General features: G+C 39.2%; 1 protein-coding gene across 1 annotated transcript in view; it reads left to right on the forward strand.

The window, feature by feature from the left end:
* SAXO1 (stabilizer of axonemal microtubules 1) overlaps positions 1-18621 on the forward strand; it is a 129147-nt gene that overhangs the window by 108889 nt on the left and 1637 nt on the right. The window contains exon 3 of the mRNA XM_059142859.1: positions 2183-2385. Within this exon, the coding sequence (XP_058998842.1) occupies positions 2183-2385 (203 nt within the window). The remainder of the gene's footprint in view (positions 1-2182; positions 2386-18621) is intronic.

Genomic DNA, 18621 nt, shown 5'->3' on the forward strand with positions numbered 1-18621 from the left:
GAAGAAGTTAGTGTGTTCTTTAAAAAAAAAAAATTAAATTTGAGCAATTTCTGGGAAGAATAAAATTATTTTCTCTTATAAGAGAAAAGCTTACAAGACCTTAAAAGCTGTAAGATTATCTGAGATTGGGGATGTGTAATTATGTTGTGGTTAATGGTAGATTTCATTGAGTTTTCAACATAAAAACATAATGAGGAAACACATATATATTGATCAAATTCACTCTTTTTTTAAAATTTAAATTTAATTAGCAGCATATAGTAAATCATTAGTTTCAGATGTAGTGTTCAATAATTCATCAGTTCCATGTAACACCCAGCCTTGATCAAATTCACTCTTCAGCCCCAGTAAATACTTTTTGATGAGGTATAAATGAAATACACTTTAAACTTTATGACTCTTCAGAAGTAGATCACTCCTCCGCCTCCAACTACTGCAAAGATCCTTTGCTTTGTTATTGCTGATCAGTAAATACAACCATGGGTGTACTTTCACAAAGAAACTTGAATTTTGTACCAGAGAAGGAGATTCAGTTAACATTTTCACTCCCTAAATATGATAAGCAAGGATTTTGCTGTATCAGTTTTTGTCTTTGAGTAACCAATTTCAGGATAGCCCATGAGCTGGTGAGTTTCGTTCTCATTTATCTGCTCTTTTCCTGTGGAAACAGCAGGAAAATTAAGCACGTTTTCATTGTCATTGAGTTTGGTGGTCCTTGAAGGAAGGTTCTCCCAGTCTCTCGGAGGGGGAAGTTGGTTCACTGGCTAAAACGACAGCAGAAGAGGATGTCTCTGTGCGAAGGGTCACAGAATATGGTGGGCCTGTGACTGGAAAGCGCTCCTGGCTGCTTTGGGGTTGGGAGTGCTCCATGGGGGATACTCCATTCAGCTCTGTTCTTTGCTTGCCCTAGTTATATCTTGCTACTCCTTGGAAATGAAGAGGGCTGAATCCTTGGGTTGTCATCAACGAACATAGGTTTATATGGGCATGTGGCACCTCAGGCCATCACCACCCCTTTTTTGCAGTGAGGCGAGCTCATCTCCTCTTTGGCAGCACACAAGCTGATGATGGCCATTTTGCAGCTATGCAGCCTAGGGCCATACTTCCTGTTCCCTGCTGTAGTTGGCTAAGTATTAAACAGACATCAGCATGAGGCACTTGTACACTGAAAAGAGTAGAAATATGGAACTGACCCTTGGCTTCTTGTTTATCCTGTTCCCTCCATAGGCCCCAGTTTATACAGAGTCAGCTTCCAGATGCATCAGGTCACTCAGCTTCCTCTTGCTCTTTGCCAACATGGGGCCCTTGGGAAGGGAGCCCAAGTGGAAGACCCTGTAACTACTGCTGAGATAGATTTTTAAATCTACACAGAGGGAGGTACTGGGAGTTCAACTGAAGCATCTCCCATTTTCCCCTTAGAGCCCTAGAGAGACCAATTCTCCTGCTTCCTAACTCTCTCCTCCAACCCCACCAAGCACTTTCAGGCCCCAGTTTGTGTTTATTCACAACCATGTGTATAATTCATGCAAGACAGGTTACAGTGGAGCGTGTTACCTTTGTTATTCAAGCATGGCTCAGTAATGCTGCTCCATATTTTGGCCGGGAAGTAGGTTTTATTGGTGTTTGGGCCTGATGTTTTCCTGTCCGGAAACCTCCCCCTTCCCTTGGCGAGGTTGTTTTGGCAAGCACCACCAGGGAAAATCTCCCTTCCACTTGTCCAGTTGGATAAATGGATTCCAAGCAAAAAACAGGCTGTTGTATAAATCAGCAGCCCTTGGGGGGAAATGTTTGCTTAAAAGAGTTTTCCTTGAGCAGTGGGGAGTCAAGACTGCCCTGGCAGGCAGTGAAAGCCCCATCTGAGCTCTGGTTTGGCCAGGATCATTCCTGGTGTTGGTGCAGTTAGCATCTTGGCATTGCTGTAACTGAAGGATGTTCTGGGAAGGGAGTGCTTCCTGCCTCATTGAAGACCATCATGCTTGTTCTGACCTATTGTTTTTCATACTCCCTGAGATAATGGGAGCACTGATGCCAGAGAGCTGAGAAAGTGGGAAACAGAGGAGGAAGAGCAGTTAAGGGGATAGAGCAGCAGATGACTTTACAGCAAACATTTGTAGAATCGGGTAAATGGAAACCTTTAGGAACCTTCTCCTGGGTCAATGCCATATGCTTATTTTCCTTTTAGGAGAGATTTTGGGCCTCACAAAGTATTACCAGTGAAGATTTACCAGCCTGACCAGTTCGTCCCAAGTGAAGAGAACATGGATCTACTCACAACGTATAAACAGGATTATAACCCCTACCCTGTCTGCCGAATGGACCCCATCAAGCCTCGGGACAGTAAATACCCGTGTGGTGACAAGATGGAGTGTCTGCCTACCTACAAAGGTGGGAGAGTGCTGGAGGGGCAGGTTGGGGAAGGATAGGCTGAATCTGTAGGTAGGCCAGGAAATGGGTTTTACAGGTACACCCTTGGAGTGCAGGGGTCGGGGGAATTACATCCTGCAGGCCAAATCTGGTCCGCAGCCTGTTTTTGTAGAGCTGGAGAGCCAAGAGTGACTTTTAAATTTTTGAATGATTAAAACAAATCAGACTATTATTTTAGGAAATGTGAAAATTACATGATGCTCAAACCCTGGCATTCATAAGTATATTTTGTTGGAGCGTGGCCACACTCATTTGTTTATGCATTATCTGTGGCTACTTTCTGTGCTATAGCGGTGAATCTGAGTGTTTGTGATGGAGACTGTATGGCCTGTAAAGCCCAAGACATTTAATATCTGGTCTTTTATAGAAAAGATGTGCCACCTCTTGCCATAACTTGCGATTAGAATTCTAGCCTGAGGAAGCATTTCAAGTTTGTTAGGTTCCATTGCTGATTGAGTGATTGATTGATTCATCCATTTAAAAAAATATGGAAACTTAATGTAAATACAGAAAAATGTACAAATCTTTATTATACAGGCCAATGATTTTTTTAAAAAGATTTTATTTTTCTTCCCCTCTCTCTCTGCCTGTCTCTCTGCCTACTTGTGATCTCTGTCTGTCAAATAAATCTTTAAAAAAAATAAAAGATTTTATTTATTTATTTGATAGAGAGATAGTGAGAGAGGGAACACAAGCAGGGGGAGTGGGAGAGGGAGAAGCAGGCTTCCTGCTTGGGGCTTGATCCCAGAACCCTGGGACCATGACCTGAGCCAAAGGTAGATGCTTAATGACTGAGCCACCCAGGTGCCCCCAGACCAATGATTCTGGAGTGAACACATTCCTGTAAACAGTGCCCAGATCAAGAAATAGAACATTAATCCCACCTAAGATAGAACCATTATGCTGACTTTAAACACCATAAATTAGTTTTACTAGTTTTGTACTTCATATAAAAGGGATGGATTCATTCTTTTTTGTTTTTTTTAAATTTATGTCTTTTTTTTTAAGAGAGGGGGGTGGGGAGGGGCAGAGGGAGAGAATCTCTGACTCAGGGCTCCATCTCACGACCCTTGAGATCACGACCTGAGCTGAAACCAAGAGTTGGATGCTTAACCGGCTGAATCACCCAGGCACCCCTGATTCATTGTTTATTGAGCATCTGTTCCATCCCAGGCATGGTTTCAGCAGCTGTGAAACAAGCATCATGACCTGCTCTGACTTAACAGTCCTGTAGGAGAGCTGGGATGTGGAGTGGTAGGGACGGTGAACATGGTGTGGTGGTCACTCTGTGGAGCACAAGCCACAGGCTCAGACCATGGAGATGGAGGCCAGTTCGTAATCCCTAACTCTTATGCTTGTGATGCATATGGGCACATGGTTGCCCCAGGAATAGATGTTCGACTGTTCATGTAACATCTTTGTGGGTCCCTAAATAACTGTGCTCTTAGACACTTTTATTTAGTCAATCAAAACATTTAGGTGAGCGGGGCTGGGGAGACTTGTGGGGATGTAGGAATCCTCCAGAAGCCCTTCTAGGGGTTCTACATCTATCATTTCAAAGGCACCATGCATGGCTTAGCTTCTCTGCTTCTTCCAAGAACCTGGACTCTTGTCATTTTGCCACCTCATCTTTAGTATCATTCTCTTCCACTCTCACCTTCTGCCAGGCTGCATTTTGGACGTGGTCATACCCTGAAATGCCTCCTCCTTTTTGCACCCCAATATCCAGGGCTCCTAGCTTGATTTCTTAACTATTTCTTCCAGGAGAGTTTTGGCCTTATTGAGATCCCCTCTGCACTGGTGCCTTAACCTTCCATGTCCCCAACAGTCCCTCCTATGTTTGTGCCCTATGTAGCTTATTTTTTGGCACATTCTCTGGTATATCATTGCAGCCCTATTTTCCTCCCTCTCCTGTCCTCCTGTTGCTTCCTGCCAGCAAAGCCCACATCCTGCCTTCTCCATGTCTACACTTGGGTATATACCAGAGCACGTCTCCAAACTTACCTGTTTTATCCATTTTCCACAGAAAAGAACCAGGGAGAGCTTTTAAAAATGGCGGTATGATCTGACCTCTTCTCTGTTGAAACTTTGCAAATACTGTGGTCCCTAGGATGAAATCCCAAATATTTACCATCTCCTCTGGTACTTTGCAGATTTTGGAGCCTCCCCACCAGTGCCCCTCTGCTCTGGCCACAGGACCTTCTTTCAGTTCCTTTCCTGCATTTCTTTTCTGTCACAGGGCCTGTTGCACATGCTATTTCCTCTGTATAGAGCCCTCTACCCTTCCCTTGTCTAGCACTAATCCTTCAATAAGCAGCAGAAATATCACGCCCTTTGCAGCCTTTCTAGACCTTCCCCCGTACCAGACTATCTACATCTTATCAGATGCCCCGAGAGAGTCTTACAATCCTCTGTTTTGTCATTCAGTGTGTAATTTTGTTTTGTTTTGTTTTGCTTAGCATTTGTCTTCTTGGCTAGGCCTTAGTCTCTAAGGTGGCAGGGATCTTTTTCAGCAATAAAGCAGGCACTGTAGTAGATGCTGTACAAAGAAGTCATGACAACCAGGTGCATGGTGAGGTGGCATTCTGGTTTTGGTAGGATTCCTCCATCTCCCTTTCCATCTAGTGCTTACAGAAGGCAAGAAAAGGGGTGCCATGGACCGTAAAAAGGTAAGAAGAAAGCACAAAACTAGAGTGAGCCCTTATTGCTGATGGGAGAAGGAGTAGGGACTCTGGTAGAGTATGTCCATCTGCAAACTCTCCTTTCTTTCACATGCTCCTTAGGGGGAGCATGAAAAATGTCTGTTTTTTTAGCGAGGAAATCAATGAATGAATCGTTGTTTATAAGGCTCCAGGTGACACAGTCTGGACTTAGATTTATTCAAATTCCCACCTAGTCCATTACTCTGTGGGTCCTTGCTTAGAGCAGGAGTGAAGCAGGACAGTTACTCTCCCTTGCAAAGCCTTGTGCATGAATGAGGGGGCCACACCCTTGCCTCATCACTTGGTGTATCACCTTTCCATGACTTGTCTCTTGTGGACATTTGCTTCCTTAGGAAATCCTTTTTTTCAAAAATTTTTAAAGATTTATTTATTTATTTATTTGACAGAGATCATAAGTAGGCAGAGAGGCAGGCAGAGAGAGAGGGGGAAGCAGGCTCCCTGCTGAGCAGAGAGCTCAATGTGGGGCTTGATCCCAGGACCCTGAGATCATGATCTGAACTGAAGGCAGAGGCGCAACCCACTGAGCCACCCAGGTGCTCCAGGAAGTCTTTTCCATAGCATCCTTCATAGTTTTATGGACATATATTGATTCTTCTCCCAAAGGAGAAGAACAAAACCAAAGTCCAAGGTCATTAAATGTGTGTATTTCAACGGGTGCCATCTATGTTATGTCTGTGTTCCATGTACTATAGCTCTACAAGAAAAATATGCAAACTTTTTTCTTCTATTATGGCCAGCACCTTTGGCGGAGTCCAGAAAACCACCATTAAATATGCTCCAGCAGCATTTGGTTGTAATTTTGACGTTTTCAAAACACTGCAATTGGGAAGATTGAAAGTGTAATTACTTGATGCTCAGCTTTAGGTTTAGCTAAGGATTTTTTTTTTTTTCCTTAAAGACATATTACTGAATGGAATCCCTTCTAAAGAGATTCTTACCAATTACCCACATGACACCCTGGCCCTGAAAGGCTTTACTGATAGCTTTTCAGGCATGTATATAGTTTGTCATGTGGAATTTTGAGGTTTTTCAGGGTCCTATGCAGGATTTTTTGTAATACATGTTGGGTGGAGGAAGTTAGAGGTTGGATAATAATGTGGTTTTGACTGTATTGTTGGGTGTCAGAAATCACATGAGGCAGTTTGCTGCCTAGGAACCTGTTTTCTTAACACCTCATCCATCACAGAAGAGGGCCAGAAAAACCCTCTCCTCCCCACCCCACGCACCTTGAGGCAGTGTGTAGGCATCTACAGGTAGATGCCCCCATTTGAGTGGGGCCTGAAGTCTGAAAGGGAAACATGTGGTTTATATTCAGCAAGATGGTTCCCTCCAAGGCCCCTAATGCTTTCAAGATGCTGATAGAGCCATTAATGGCTCTCAGAGAAAGATTAGATTTTCAATTAAAATGAGGCAAATTTAAAAGAAAGAGTTGGTAGTATTATTGGCCTAAAATAAACTTAAGAGTATGGGGGTGGGATGTCCAGACTTCTGGAGGGTTGGAGTGAGGAGCTCAGTAAATCCTCTTCCTAAAAAGCAACAATAAACTGGACAAAACAATAAAAACCAACCATGTTAGGGCTCTGGAAATCAACTAAAGACACACAACAAGTCGAGAAGCATTTATTCAAGAAAAACTGCTAAGCCATCATTATAAAAGGTGGGAGTTTGTGGTTTTTTATCCTGGTGGTGCTTCCATCACCCTTCCTTCCAGGTTTAATCTATGTGGTGGTTCTGCCCAGGGTAGGCTGGGCTGTGAAACCCAAAAGGTCTTCTGCCAGTCGGGGCTAACTTGTCTTGGAGTAGAATACATACCCACTGGGTTCAAAAAAACTCAGTGAGGACAGCTTCTGTAGCTAGTCAGGGGTTGCAGAATTAGTTGGGGTAAGCAGCAGAGCAGCCAGAAATCTAGTAAGGACATCCAGAGAATAGGAAAGGCCTTGATAAGCTCTTACATGTGCCATCTACAGAAGACTGTATATGGGCAAGGCAGTACGCAGGCTCAAGAGAGATAAGAGACAGGGTCTAGTGATGTACTCTTCTTCTCTGGCTGAAGAGTATGCCTGGTCCAGGTAGAGAGGAGATACAAGAAATCCCAGAAGAAATGAATAGCCAAGGCAGAGTTGTAAATGGTCTGATCTTTGACTGTGTTCCCTAACCCACACACAGATTCATTAGCAAAGGGTTGAAAGACTTACTGGCATAAGGTGTTTAAGCATAACTTTCGATAATCATTGGCTAATTACTAAACAATGCTAACACAGGGTAACTTTAAGGAATCTTGGCTTAAAAACAATTAGAAGAAGAAACTAAGCAAAACATCAGTGGCTACACTCTGCTGGGGACAAAAGACTCCATAGAATTACTGTAGGCAAGTCACTAAACAGCAAAAACAGCTTGCAGTGGAGTTGGCATTAGGAGTTGTTATAGCATATTATCTGAAATGCTGAGTTCTTAGCAAGAAAGTATAAGGTATAAAAAGGAACAGAGAAATGTAGTTCAGGGAGAAAAAGCAGTAAATAAAAACTACGTTTGAGGGTGCCTGTGTGGCTCAGTGGGTGAAGCTTCTGCCTTCAGCTCAGGTCATAATTTCAGGGTCCTGGGATCGAGCCCCATTATCAGGCTCTCTGCTGAGCAGGGAGTCTGCTTCCCCCTCTCTCTCTGCCTGCCTCTCTGCCTACTTGTGATCTCTGTCAAATAAATAAATAAAATATTTAAAACAAAACAAAAACTACATCTGAAGAGGCCTAGATATTAGATCTGGCAGACTATTTCAAAGTACTTATTATAAATATGTCCAAAGAACAACAGGAAACATGATTTATTTTTATTTCTTATTTATTTTTTTTAGAGAGAGCATGTGCACACCTGTGTAAGACTGAGTGGAGGGGTGGGGTTGGGGGTGGGGGGGGCGGAAGGAAGGGGGAGAGACTCTTAAGTAGGCACAGAGCTTACTGTGGGGCTTGATCTCACAACCCTGAGATTCAGACCTGAGCTAAAATCTAGAGTTAGATGCTTAGGGGTGCCTGGGTGGTTTGGTCAATTAAACAAGCATCTGCCTTCAGTTTGGGGCTTGATCCCGGAGTCCAGGGATTGAGCCCTGCATTGCTTCCTGCTCAGTGGGAAGTCTGCTTCTCCCTCTTGCTCTGATCCTCCCCCTGCTCATGCTCTGCCTCTCTCTCACTCTTTCTCTCAAATAAGTAAAATATTAAAAAAAAATTGACACTTAACTGACTCAGCCACCCAGGCACCCCAGGAAATCGTGTTTGAAGATTATAATAGTTATAATAGTTTCTTATTAGAGAATACCAATAAAAGGAATCCGTAAAAATTAAAACATTGGAATTGAAAGGACAATAACAAAATAATTATAGTGTCTTAAATGTAGATTTAAATTGGCAGAAGGAAGAATCAGCGAAAATGGGGATAAATCAATAAATACTATCCAATCTGAAGAACAGGAAAGAAGGAAGAAAAATAGAAACTCAGAGTTGTGGGATATCATCAACTGTACAATGTACTCATGATGGGAACCCCAGAAGAAGAAAAAGGTGGAAGAAATATTAATCTACATATCCAAGAAGCATAGTCCAAATCGAATAAACAGAGATCCATATTTAGTCACATAATACTTAAACTGTTGGAAGCCAAAGGCAAAGATTTGGAAAGAAGCAAAGGAGGAAAAAAAAAACCCCCAAAAAACTTACCACATACAGGGAAATGACAGTAACAACTAAGTTTTCATCAGAAACAATGGAGGACTGAGGGCAGAAAGATGACCTAGTCAAAGTACTGAAAAATCTGTCAACCAAGGATTCTATAACTGGCAAAAGATCATGTTAAGAGAAAATAAGGACATTCCAAGATGAAAACTAGCTAACTTTCCTTATAGGAAATAAAAAAGTCCTTTGGACTGGATTAATACTGAACAGTAATACAAATCCACATAAGGAAATAAAGTGCATTGATAAAAAGGTAATTATGTAGGTAATGTCTACTCTTTTCTATTTTAAAAAAACAACCAATAATCATAAAACTGTAAGGATTGTACCAGGAATGCAAGGTTGTTTGCATTCAGAAATAAGAAAGTAAATCAGAAATAAATTAATATGCCACATTAGTAAAGTAAAAGACAAAACCACATGATTAGAGACACAGAGAAGACATTTGACAATATCTGATAATCATAAAAGCTGTCAACAAGCTAGCATTAGACGGGAACTTCCTCAGCCTACTAAAGAGTATCCACAGAGAGCCCTATAGCTAATATCACACAATGCAGAAAGACTGAATGCTTTGTGCCCTAATATTGGGAACCAGTCTAGTTGTCTGTTCCTACCCCTTCCATTGAACATTGTTCTGGAGGTTATAGCCAGTACGTAGTGCAAGAAGAATAAGCAAATGCATCTAAATTAGGAAGACACAAAACTCTCTTATTCTCAGACAACATAATCCTGTGTGCAGATAATCCTAGGGGATTATCTGATATCCTGTGTGCAGATCATCCTAAGGGATTATCACTAGAATGAATACATAAATTCAGCCAAGTATATATAATGTATTTCTATATATTAACATTGACAATTGGAAAATGAAATTAAGAAAAAGTTCTCCTCAATAGCTTCAAAATTAATAAAATATTTGGGATAATTTTTTGAGAAAGACCTTTAAGACATGTACACTGAACTTCAAAAACAGTGCTGAGAGAAATATGTAAATAGATGGTGAGATAATCCATGTACATGGGTTAGAAGATACAATGCTTAATAAGCTAGAGTTGCTCCCCAATTGATCTAAAGATTCAATGCTGTTCCTATCAAAGTCCCAACAGACTGCTTTTTCCCCCAGAAATTGTCAAGCTGATCCTGAATTTTATATATCAAATTGAAATGAACTAGAATGGCTAAAATTTTGTCATTTTGAAAAATGATGCTGGAAAAATTGAAGATCTGTATGCAAAAAGATGAACTTAGGTCTTTACCTTACATCATACTAAAAAATCAGAAAAGATCAGAGACCTAGATGTAAGATGTAAAACTATAAATCTTTTAGGCCAAGACATAGGAAAAAAATTTCATCTTATAAAAATTTAAAACTTCTGTGTGCTTCAAAAGAATTATTAAGAAAATGAGACCATAACTGATAAATGGGAAAAAATAGTTACAAATCACTTATCTGGTATAAGACTTGTATCTGGAATGTGCAGATAACTTATAACTCGATAGTAAGATGATAAACAATTTAAAAAATGGGCAAATGACTTGAAGACATTTTACCAAAAAGGACGTCTGAATGGCTAATAAGCACATGCAGAGGTATTCAACATTGTTTGTTACTATTAAAATTTGAAAAATATCAATTGAAGTATACAGTTGACATATAACAAATTTATAATCAATTATATATGTTATAAAATGCTGCTCATGGTAAGTATATTACAACATTATGGACTATAGTCCCTATGCTATACTTTTCATCCCTGTGACTTACAACCAGAAGTTTGTATTTCTTATCTCCTTCACCCATTTGGCCCAACTCCCACTACCCTTTTGACAAACACCAGTTCTCTCAATTTTAGAGTCTGGTTTTGATGTTCATTTTGTTTTTTAGTTTCCACATACATGCAAAATCATATGGTATTGATCTTTCTCTCTCTGACTTATCACTTAGTGTAATAACCTCTAGGTCATCCATTTTGTCATGCATGGCAAAATGTCATACTTTTTATGGGTAATACTCCATTGTGTATAAATACACATTTTTATCCATTCATCTGTAAGTGGACACTTGGGTTGTTTCCATATCTTGACTATGGTAAGTAATGCTGCAACAAAATATGGATTCATATCTTTTCAAATTCATGTTTTTCTTTTCTTTCTTTCTTTTTTTTTTTGTTTAAAGATTTTATTTATTCATATGATAGAGCATAAGCATAGGGAGCAGGGAGGGAGAGGGAGAAGCAGGTTCCCTGCTGAGCAGAGAGCTTGACGTGGGATCAATCCCATGACCCCAGGATCATGACCTGAGCTGAAGCCAGATGCTTAACATACTGAGCCACCCAGGTGTCCCAGTGTTTTTATATTCTTTGGGCAAATATCCAGTAGTGGAATTATTGACTCATATGCTATTTGTATACAAAATTTTTGAGGAACCTCCATAGTGTTTTCCACAGTGGCTGTACCACTTTACTTAGTTCCCACCAACAGTGTATGAGGCCTTCCTTTTCTTTATATCCTACCAAACATTTGGTTTTTCTTGTATTTTTGAAACTAGCCATTCTGACCGGTTTGAGGTAATATCTTATTTTGGTTTTAATTTGCATTTCCCTAAAGATTAATGATGTTGAGCAACTTTTCATGTAACGGTTGGCCATCTGTATGTCTTCTTTGGAAAACTGTCTATTAAGATTCTCTGCCCATTTTTTTTTTATTAATTTCTTTTCTGCATAACAGAATTCATTGTTTATACACCACACCCAGTGCTCCATACCCGTTTTTTAAATTGAATTTTTTTTTCTTTTGCTATTGAGTTTATTGAGTCATAGGAGTTCTTTATTTATTTTGGATAGTAGCCCCTTATCAAATATATGATTTGCAAATATCTTCTCCCAATCAGTATGTCACCTTTTCCTCTTATTGATGGCTTCCTTTGCTGCACAAAAGCTTTTTAGTTTGAGGTAGTCCCAATAGTTTTTCTTTTTTTTAAAGATTTTATTTGATAGTGCACAAGTAGGCAGAGTGGCGGGCAGAGGGAGAGGGAGAAGCAGGCTCTTGACTGAGCAGGGAGCTTTATGTGGGGCTCAATCTCAGGACTCTGGGATCATGACCCCGAGCCTAAGGCAGATGCTTAACTGACTGAGCCACCTAGGGGCCCAACACCTTCCCCATGGTTTTTTAAAAATTTTGTTTCCTTTGCCTGAGGAAACAGATCCACAAAATCATCCTAAATTTGTCCAAGAGGTTACTGCCTATATTTTGGAAGTTTTATGGTTTGAGGTGTCACGTTTTGGCCTTTAATGTATTTTGATTTATTTTTGTATGTGGTTTTAGAAAGTGGTCCAGTTTCATTCTTTTGCATGTAGCTATCCTGTTTTTTTCCAGCAGCATTTATTGAGGAGAGTGTCTTTTTCCCATTGCATATTCTTGTTTCCTTTGTCAGAGATTAATTGATCATATATGTATATGTCTATTTCTGTCTGAATTTTGTCCATTGATCTGTAAGTCTGTTTTTGTGCCAGTACCATACTGTTTTGATTACTATAACTGTGTGTAGTATATCTTCAAATCTGGGATTGGGACACCTCTATTCCTTCTCAAGATTGGTTTGGCTCTTTGGGTTTGTATTGTGGTTGTCTACAAATTGTTTTTCTAGTTCTGTGAAAAATGCTATTGGTATTTTGATAGGAATTGCACTGAATCTGTAGATTGCTTTAGGTAATATGGACATCTTAACAATATTAATTCTTCTAATCCATGGGATATCTTTCCATTTGTGTCATTAATTTCTTTCATCAGGGTTTTATAGTTTTCAGAGTACAGGTCTTCCTTAGTTAAGTTCCTAGGTATTTTATTCTTTTTGGCACACTTGTAAATAAAATTATTTTTTCTTTTTGCTACTTAAAAGATTTTATTTTTTTGAAAGAGAGAGAATGAGTGATGGGGAGGGGCAGAGGGTGAAAAAGAGAGAAGCAGACTCCCTGCTGGGAGCCCCGTGCAGGGCTAGATCCCGGGACCCTGGGATCATGACCTGAGCCAAAAGCAGACACATAACTGAATGACCCATGCACCCCTTTTTGTTATTTTCTTATTTCTGTATAGAAACACAACTGATTTCTGTGTATTAATTTTGTATTCTACAACTTTACTGAATTCATCTATTCTAGTAGTTTTTTGGTGGAATCTTCAGGGTTCTCTATGTTTAGTATTATGTCATCTGCAAGTAGTGACAACTTAACTTCTTTCTTGCTAATTTAGATAACTTTTATTTTTTCTCTTGTCTGATTGCTGGGGCTTCGGCTTGTTGCAGCATGTTGAATAAAAGTGGAAAGAATGGACATACTTGTTTCGTTCCTGATCTTAGAGGAAAAGCTCTCAGTTTTTCATCAGTGAGGATGGTATTAACTATGGGTTTTTCATATGTAGCTTTTATTATGTTGAAATATGTTCCCTCTAAACCCATTTTGTTGAGATATTTTTAAATTGTGAAGGGATATTGAATTTTGTTGAATGCTTTTTTTTTTTAACATCTCTTGAGAGGATTATATGGTTTTTATTCTTTTTGTTGATGTTGCGCTTCTGTTGAGTGATTTATGAATATTGAATCATCCTTGCATCCTTGGAATACATCCCAGCTGATCATGGTGAATGATCCTTTTAATGTATTTTTGAATGTGGCTTGCTTATATTTTGTTGTCCTCAACATCCTTATGTTCATCAGGGCTATTGGCCTGTAGTTCTCTTTTTTCATAGTGTCTTTTTCTGTTTTTTTTGTATCAGGGTAATGCCTCATAGAATGTATTTGGAGGCTTTCGTTCCTCTTCTGTTCTTTTTTGGAATAGTTTAGAGGAAAATAGGTATTAATCTTCTTAAACTGTTTGGTGGAATTCACTTGTGAATCTGTCTGGTGGTCCCGGACTCTAATGATTGCCATTTCATTAATTGTTTTCTGGTTGTTGTTGTTGTTTTTAGTTTTTCTCTGTTACTTTCTTTTTTCCTTTGTAGTTTGTTCTCTTTCTTTAATGCTATACTTGGATTCCTTTCTCTTTATTTTTTGTGTATTACAAGTTTTTGGTTTATGGTTACCATTGGGTCACATACAATCTCCTATGTGTATGGCAGTCAATAGGTCTATTTTAAGTTGGTGATTGCTTAAGTTTAAATACATTCTAAAAGCACGAATTTTTTCCTCCCCATCTACATTTTGTGTACCTGATGTCGTATTTTACTTCTTTTTGTGTATTTCTTGACTACTTTTTGTAGATATAACTGGTCTTACTACTTTTGTGTTTCAACCTCCATACTGGCATCTTAAGTGATTACTACTTTTACTGTATGTTTTCTTTTACTTATGAAATATTATCCTTTCATATTTTCTTCTAGTTGTGGCAGTTTCTTTCCATTTAAAGAAGTCACTTCAACATTTCTAATAAGGCTAGTTTACTGGTGATGAACTCTTAACTTCCATTTGGGAAATCCTTTCTCTCCTCCAGTTCTGAATGAGAGCCTTGCTGGGTAGAGTGTTCTTGGTTGTAGGTTTTTTTTTTCTTCCTTTCAGTATCTTGAATATATCATGCCACTCTAGCCTTCAGACTTTCTGCTAAAAAACAGCTCACAACCTTATAGCATTTCCTTTGTATGTAACTGTTTTCTCCTCCTGCTCTTAAGATTCTCTTTATCCTTAATCTTTGTAACTTTAATTATTATATGTATTGTATGTATGTATGTAATTATTGTATGTAGGTGTGGATGTCTTTGGATTCATCCTGTTAGGGGCTCTCTGTGCCTCCTGGACCTTGGATGTCTCTTTTATTTCCTAGGTTAGAAATTTCTTCAAATAGTTTTTCTGGTGAAAAAATAATGAATACTGTTTTTCTGAAAATAAATTAATTTAATTAAAAAAAAGCATTAGGAAGAGGAAAAAAAAATGCTGGTCATGACACATCATAATAAAGGCACAACGAGAAATTGTGGGAAAAAAATAGGTTTTCTGTCCCCATATGTCTCTCCTTCTCCTGGGACCTCTGTAGTGTAAATGTTATTATGTTTGGTGATGTTGCAGATGTCCCTTAACCTATCCTCATTTTTAGATATTTTCTTTTCTCTTTGATGTTTGCGTTGATTGCTTTCATTATCCTGTCTTCCAGATTATTGACCCATTCTTCTGCATCTCTAATCTGTATCTCTAATCTGCTCTTGATTCCCGTGTGGTATATTTTAAATTTCAGTTATATATTCAGTTTGACTGTTCTTTTTTGTATATTCTGTCTTTTTGTTGAAGTTCTCACTGCAAACTCTTCTTTAGGGTCCAGTGAATGTCTTTATGACTTTTACTTTGAATTCTCTATCTAGCATAGGGCTTATCTCCATTTTGTTCAGCTCTTTTTTTTTCTTTTTTGTGTTTTTTAAAAAAAATTAATTTATTTATTTTCAGCATAACAGTATTCATTTTTTCACCACACCCAGTGCTCCATGCAATCCGTGCCCTCTATAATACCCACCACCTGGTACCCCAACCTCCCACCTCCCCCCGCCACTTCAAACCCCTCAGATTGTTTTTCAGAGTCCATAGTCTCTCATGATTCACCTCCCCTTCCAATTTACCCCAACTCCCTTCTCTCTAATTCCCCATGTCTTCCATGCTATTTGTTATGCTCCACAAATAAGTGAAACCATATGATAATTGACTCTCTCTGCTTGACTTATTTCACTCAGCATAATCTCTTCAAGTCCCGTCCATGTTGCTACAAAAGTTGGGTATTCATCCTTTCTGATGGAGGCATAATACTCCATAGTGTATATGGACCACATTTTCCTTATCCATTCGTCCGTGGAAGGGCATCTTGGTTCTTTTCCATAGTTTGGTGACCGTAGCCATTGCTGCTATCTATAAACATTGGGGTACAGATGGCCCTTCTTTTCATGACATCTATATTTTTGGGGTAAATACCCAGGAGTGCAATTGCAGGGTCATAGGGAAGTTTGGGAATATTCCTGTGTCTGCTCCTTTTCTTTAACTCTGTGTTTCTTTTTATTGCCATCATGAGTTATAGGGGGAAATGTAAAGTAAACTGTGGTGGCATACTAGTAAGCACCAACTATAGTGTCTATAATTTAAAAACAAATGTTGGTGAAGGTGTGGAGGAATTAGAACTTTCACAACTTGCTGGTGAGAAGGTAAAATGGTACATCCACTAGGGAAAGTTTGTACTATCTTAAAAAGCTAAACGTGAAATGGGCAGAGGACATGAACAGACATTTCTGCAAAGAAGACATCCAGATGGCCAACAGACACATGAAAAAGTGCTCCATATCACTCGGCATCAGGGAAATACAAATCAAAACCACAATGAGATATCACCTCACACCAGTCAGAATGGCTAAAATCAACAAGTCAGGAAATGACAGATGCTGGCGAGGATGCGGAGAAAGGGGAACCCTCCTACACTGTTGGTGGGAATGCAAGCTGGTGCAGCCACTCTGGAAAACAGCATGGAGGTTCCTCAAAATGTTGAAAATAGAACTGCCCTATGACCCAGCAATTGCACTATTGGGTATTTACCCTAAAGATACAAATGTAGTGATCCAAAGGGGCACATGCACCCGAATGTTTATAGCAGCAATGTCCACAATAGCCAAACTATGGAAAGAACCTAGATGTCCATCAACAGATGAATGGATCAAGAAGATGTGGTATATATACACAATGAATACTATGCAGCCATCAAAAGAAATGAAATCTTGCCATTTGCAACAACATGGATGGAACTAGAGCGTATCATGCTTAGCGAAATAAGTCAAGCAGAGAAAGACAACTATCATATGATCTCCCTGATATGAGGAAGTGGTGATGCAACATGGAGGCTTAAGTGGGTAGAAGAAGAATAAATGAAACAAGATGGGATTGGGAGGGAGACAAACCATAAGTGACTCTTAATCTCACAAAACAAACTGAGGATTGCTGGGGGGAGGGGGTTTGGGAGAAGGGGTTGGGATTATGGACATTGGGGAGGGCATGTGATTTGGTGAGTGCTGTGAAGTGTGTAAACCTGGTGATTCACAGACCTGTACCCCTGGGGATAAAAATATATGTTTATAAAAAATAAAAAATTAAAAAAAAAAAAAAAAGCTAAACGTAGATATACCATATAACCTAGCCATTCTGCTCTCAGTATCTACCTAAGAGAAATGAAATATATACCCATACAAAGACCATGAATGTTTATAGCAGAAATTTTCCTAATAGCTAACAAGTAGAAACAACCCAAATATTCATCAGTCAATGAATGGAAAGGGTAATACTATTCAGTAGTAAAAGGAGTGAACTGATACATGCTGCAACAGGGATGGATCTCAAGGTACTGTCCAATTTAGTTTATATAAGATGATCAGAAAAGGCAGATCTATAGAGACCAAGAGCAGATAGAATGGTTGACTGGTAATGGGAGTGAAGATCAATTGCAGATGGGCTTGATCTATATTTTTATAGATCAAGATTTTTAGATTTATAAAATCTAATTTATAAAATCTAGATTTAGATTTATAGATTTTTATAGATTTATAGTAGAATTGTTCTGTAACTGAGTTTTTGTGATGGTTGCACAACTCTGTAAACATTATTCCATAATTTAAAAAGGTAAGATGGTGCATTTTGTGTTATACAGATTTTATTTCAGTAAAAATGTTTTTAAGAAGTGTGCCTATGGACTCCACTGGTATTGGCCCTATATAACCAAGACTCCTCAGAAGCTGTTTTTGTTCCTAACTCTTTGTAAAGCTGTAAGTAGGAGAATTCCCTGTGGATTCAGAAGGTTCACTAGGATTTCATACTGGTTAGTTTAGATCTGGTAGTTGATGGACACAGTGGAGACAATGTAGGACTTGGGTGAGAGCCCAGTATTATGACAAGAGTGGAAGCACTATCAAGGTGTTTGAATGGTATGGTTTGCTGCCCTATTCTTCTCATTTAGATTTCAGTGTCAAATATGCCCCTAGGATTTATGGGGAAGTTACTTTAAAAGCATCCTAGAGTATGATTTGAGGACAAAACTTGCTCCTCAGTATGCATGGAGGCCATCTTTAGGGCCTATTTTCTTTGGGTGCAGTCCTCTCATTATCATGGCCATGCCAGTCCCATAGCAAAGGTTCCTCTTGAGACCGACATGCCCTAGATATGGTTGACCTATGCTTTTCATTCTTCAAATATTCTGAAATTCTCCTTCTTCTGCAAATATTCCCTGGTTATTTTTCATTCTCCTTTAACCTTCAGTCTCTCTAGATATATTGTGCTCCTAGCCATAATAGAGGCTGTAGGAAGAACATGATATTGGAGTCAACTATGTCGTTTAAATTCCAACTCTTAATTCCCTAGCCATGTGACCTTTAGAAAAGTTTCTTAGCCACTCTGAATCCTGCTCTTGGAAATCTGTAAAATAGAGGTAATTACACCCATATAAAGCGTGAGTGTAAGATGAAACAAGGTTATGCATGGAAATTCCTGAGTGTAGTTAGCTGGTGCATAGTTAGTGTTCCTCGATTGTCAGAACCAGGTAGTAGAGTGGGTCCAGAGCTGGATTTTGGATCTGGGTTTGCAGCCATGCTTTTTCACGTTTAGGCAAGTGACCTTGGGCAAGTTTCCTAAGTTCTCGGTGCCTCTGTTTCTACATCTATAAAACAGGCATATTGAAAGCACCCATCTGATTAGGACTGTCTGAAGATTAAAAGAGTTAATATAGAAAGTATTTAGAATATTGCCTATCACA

This window comes from Mustela lutreola, chromosome 12 (assembly GCF_030435805.1).
Source record: "Mustela lutreola isolate mMusLut2 chromosome 12, mMusLut2.pri, whole genome shotgun sequence".
Classification (NCBI taxonomy): Eukaryota; Metazoa; Chordata; class Mammalia; order Carnivora; family Mustelidae; genus Mustela; species Mustela lutreola.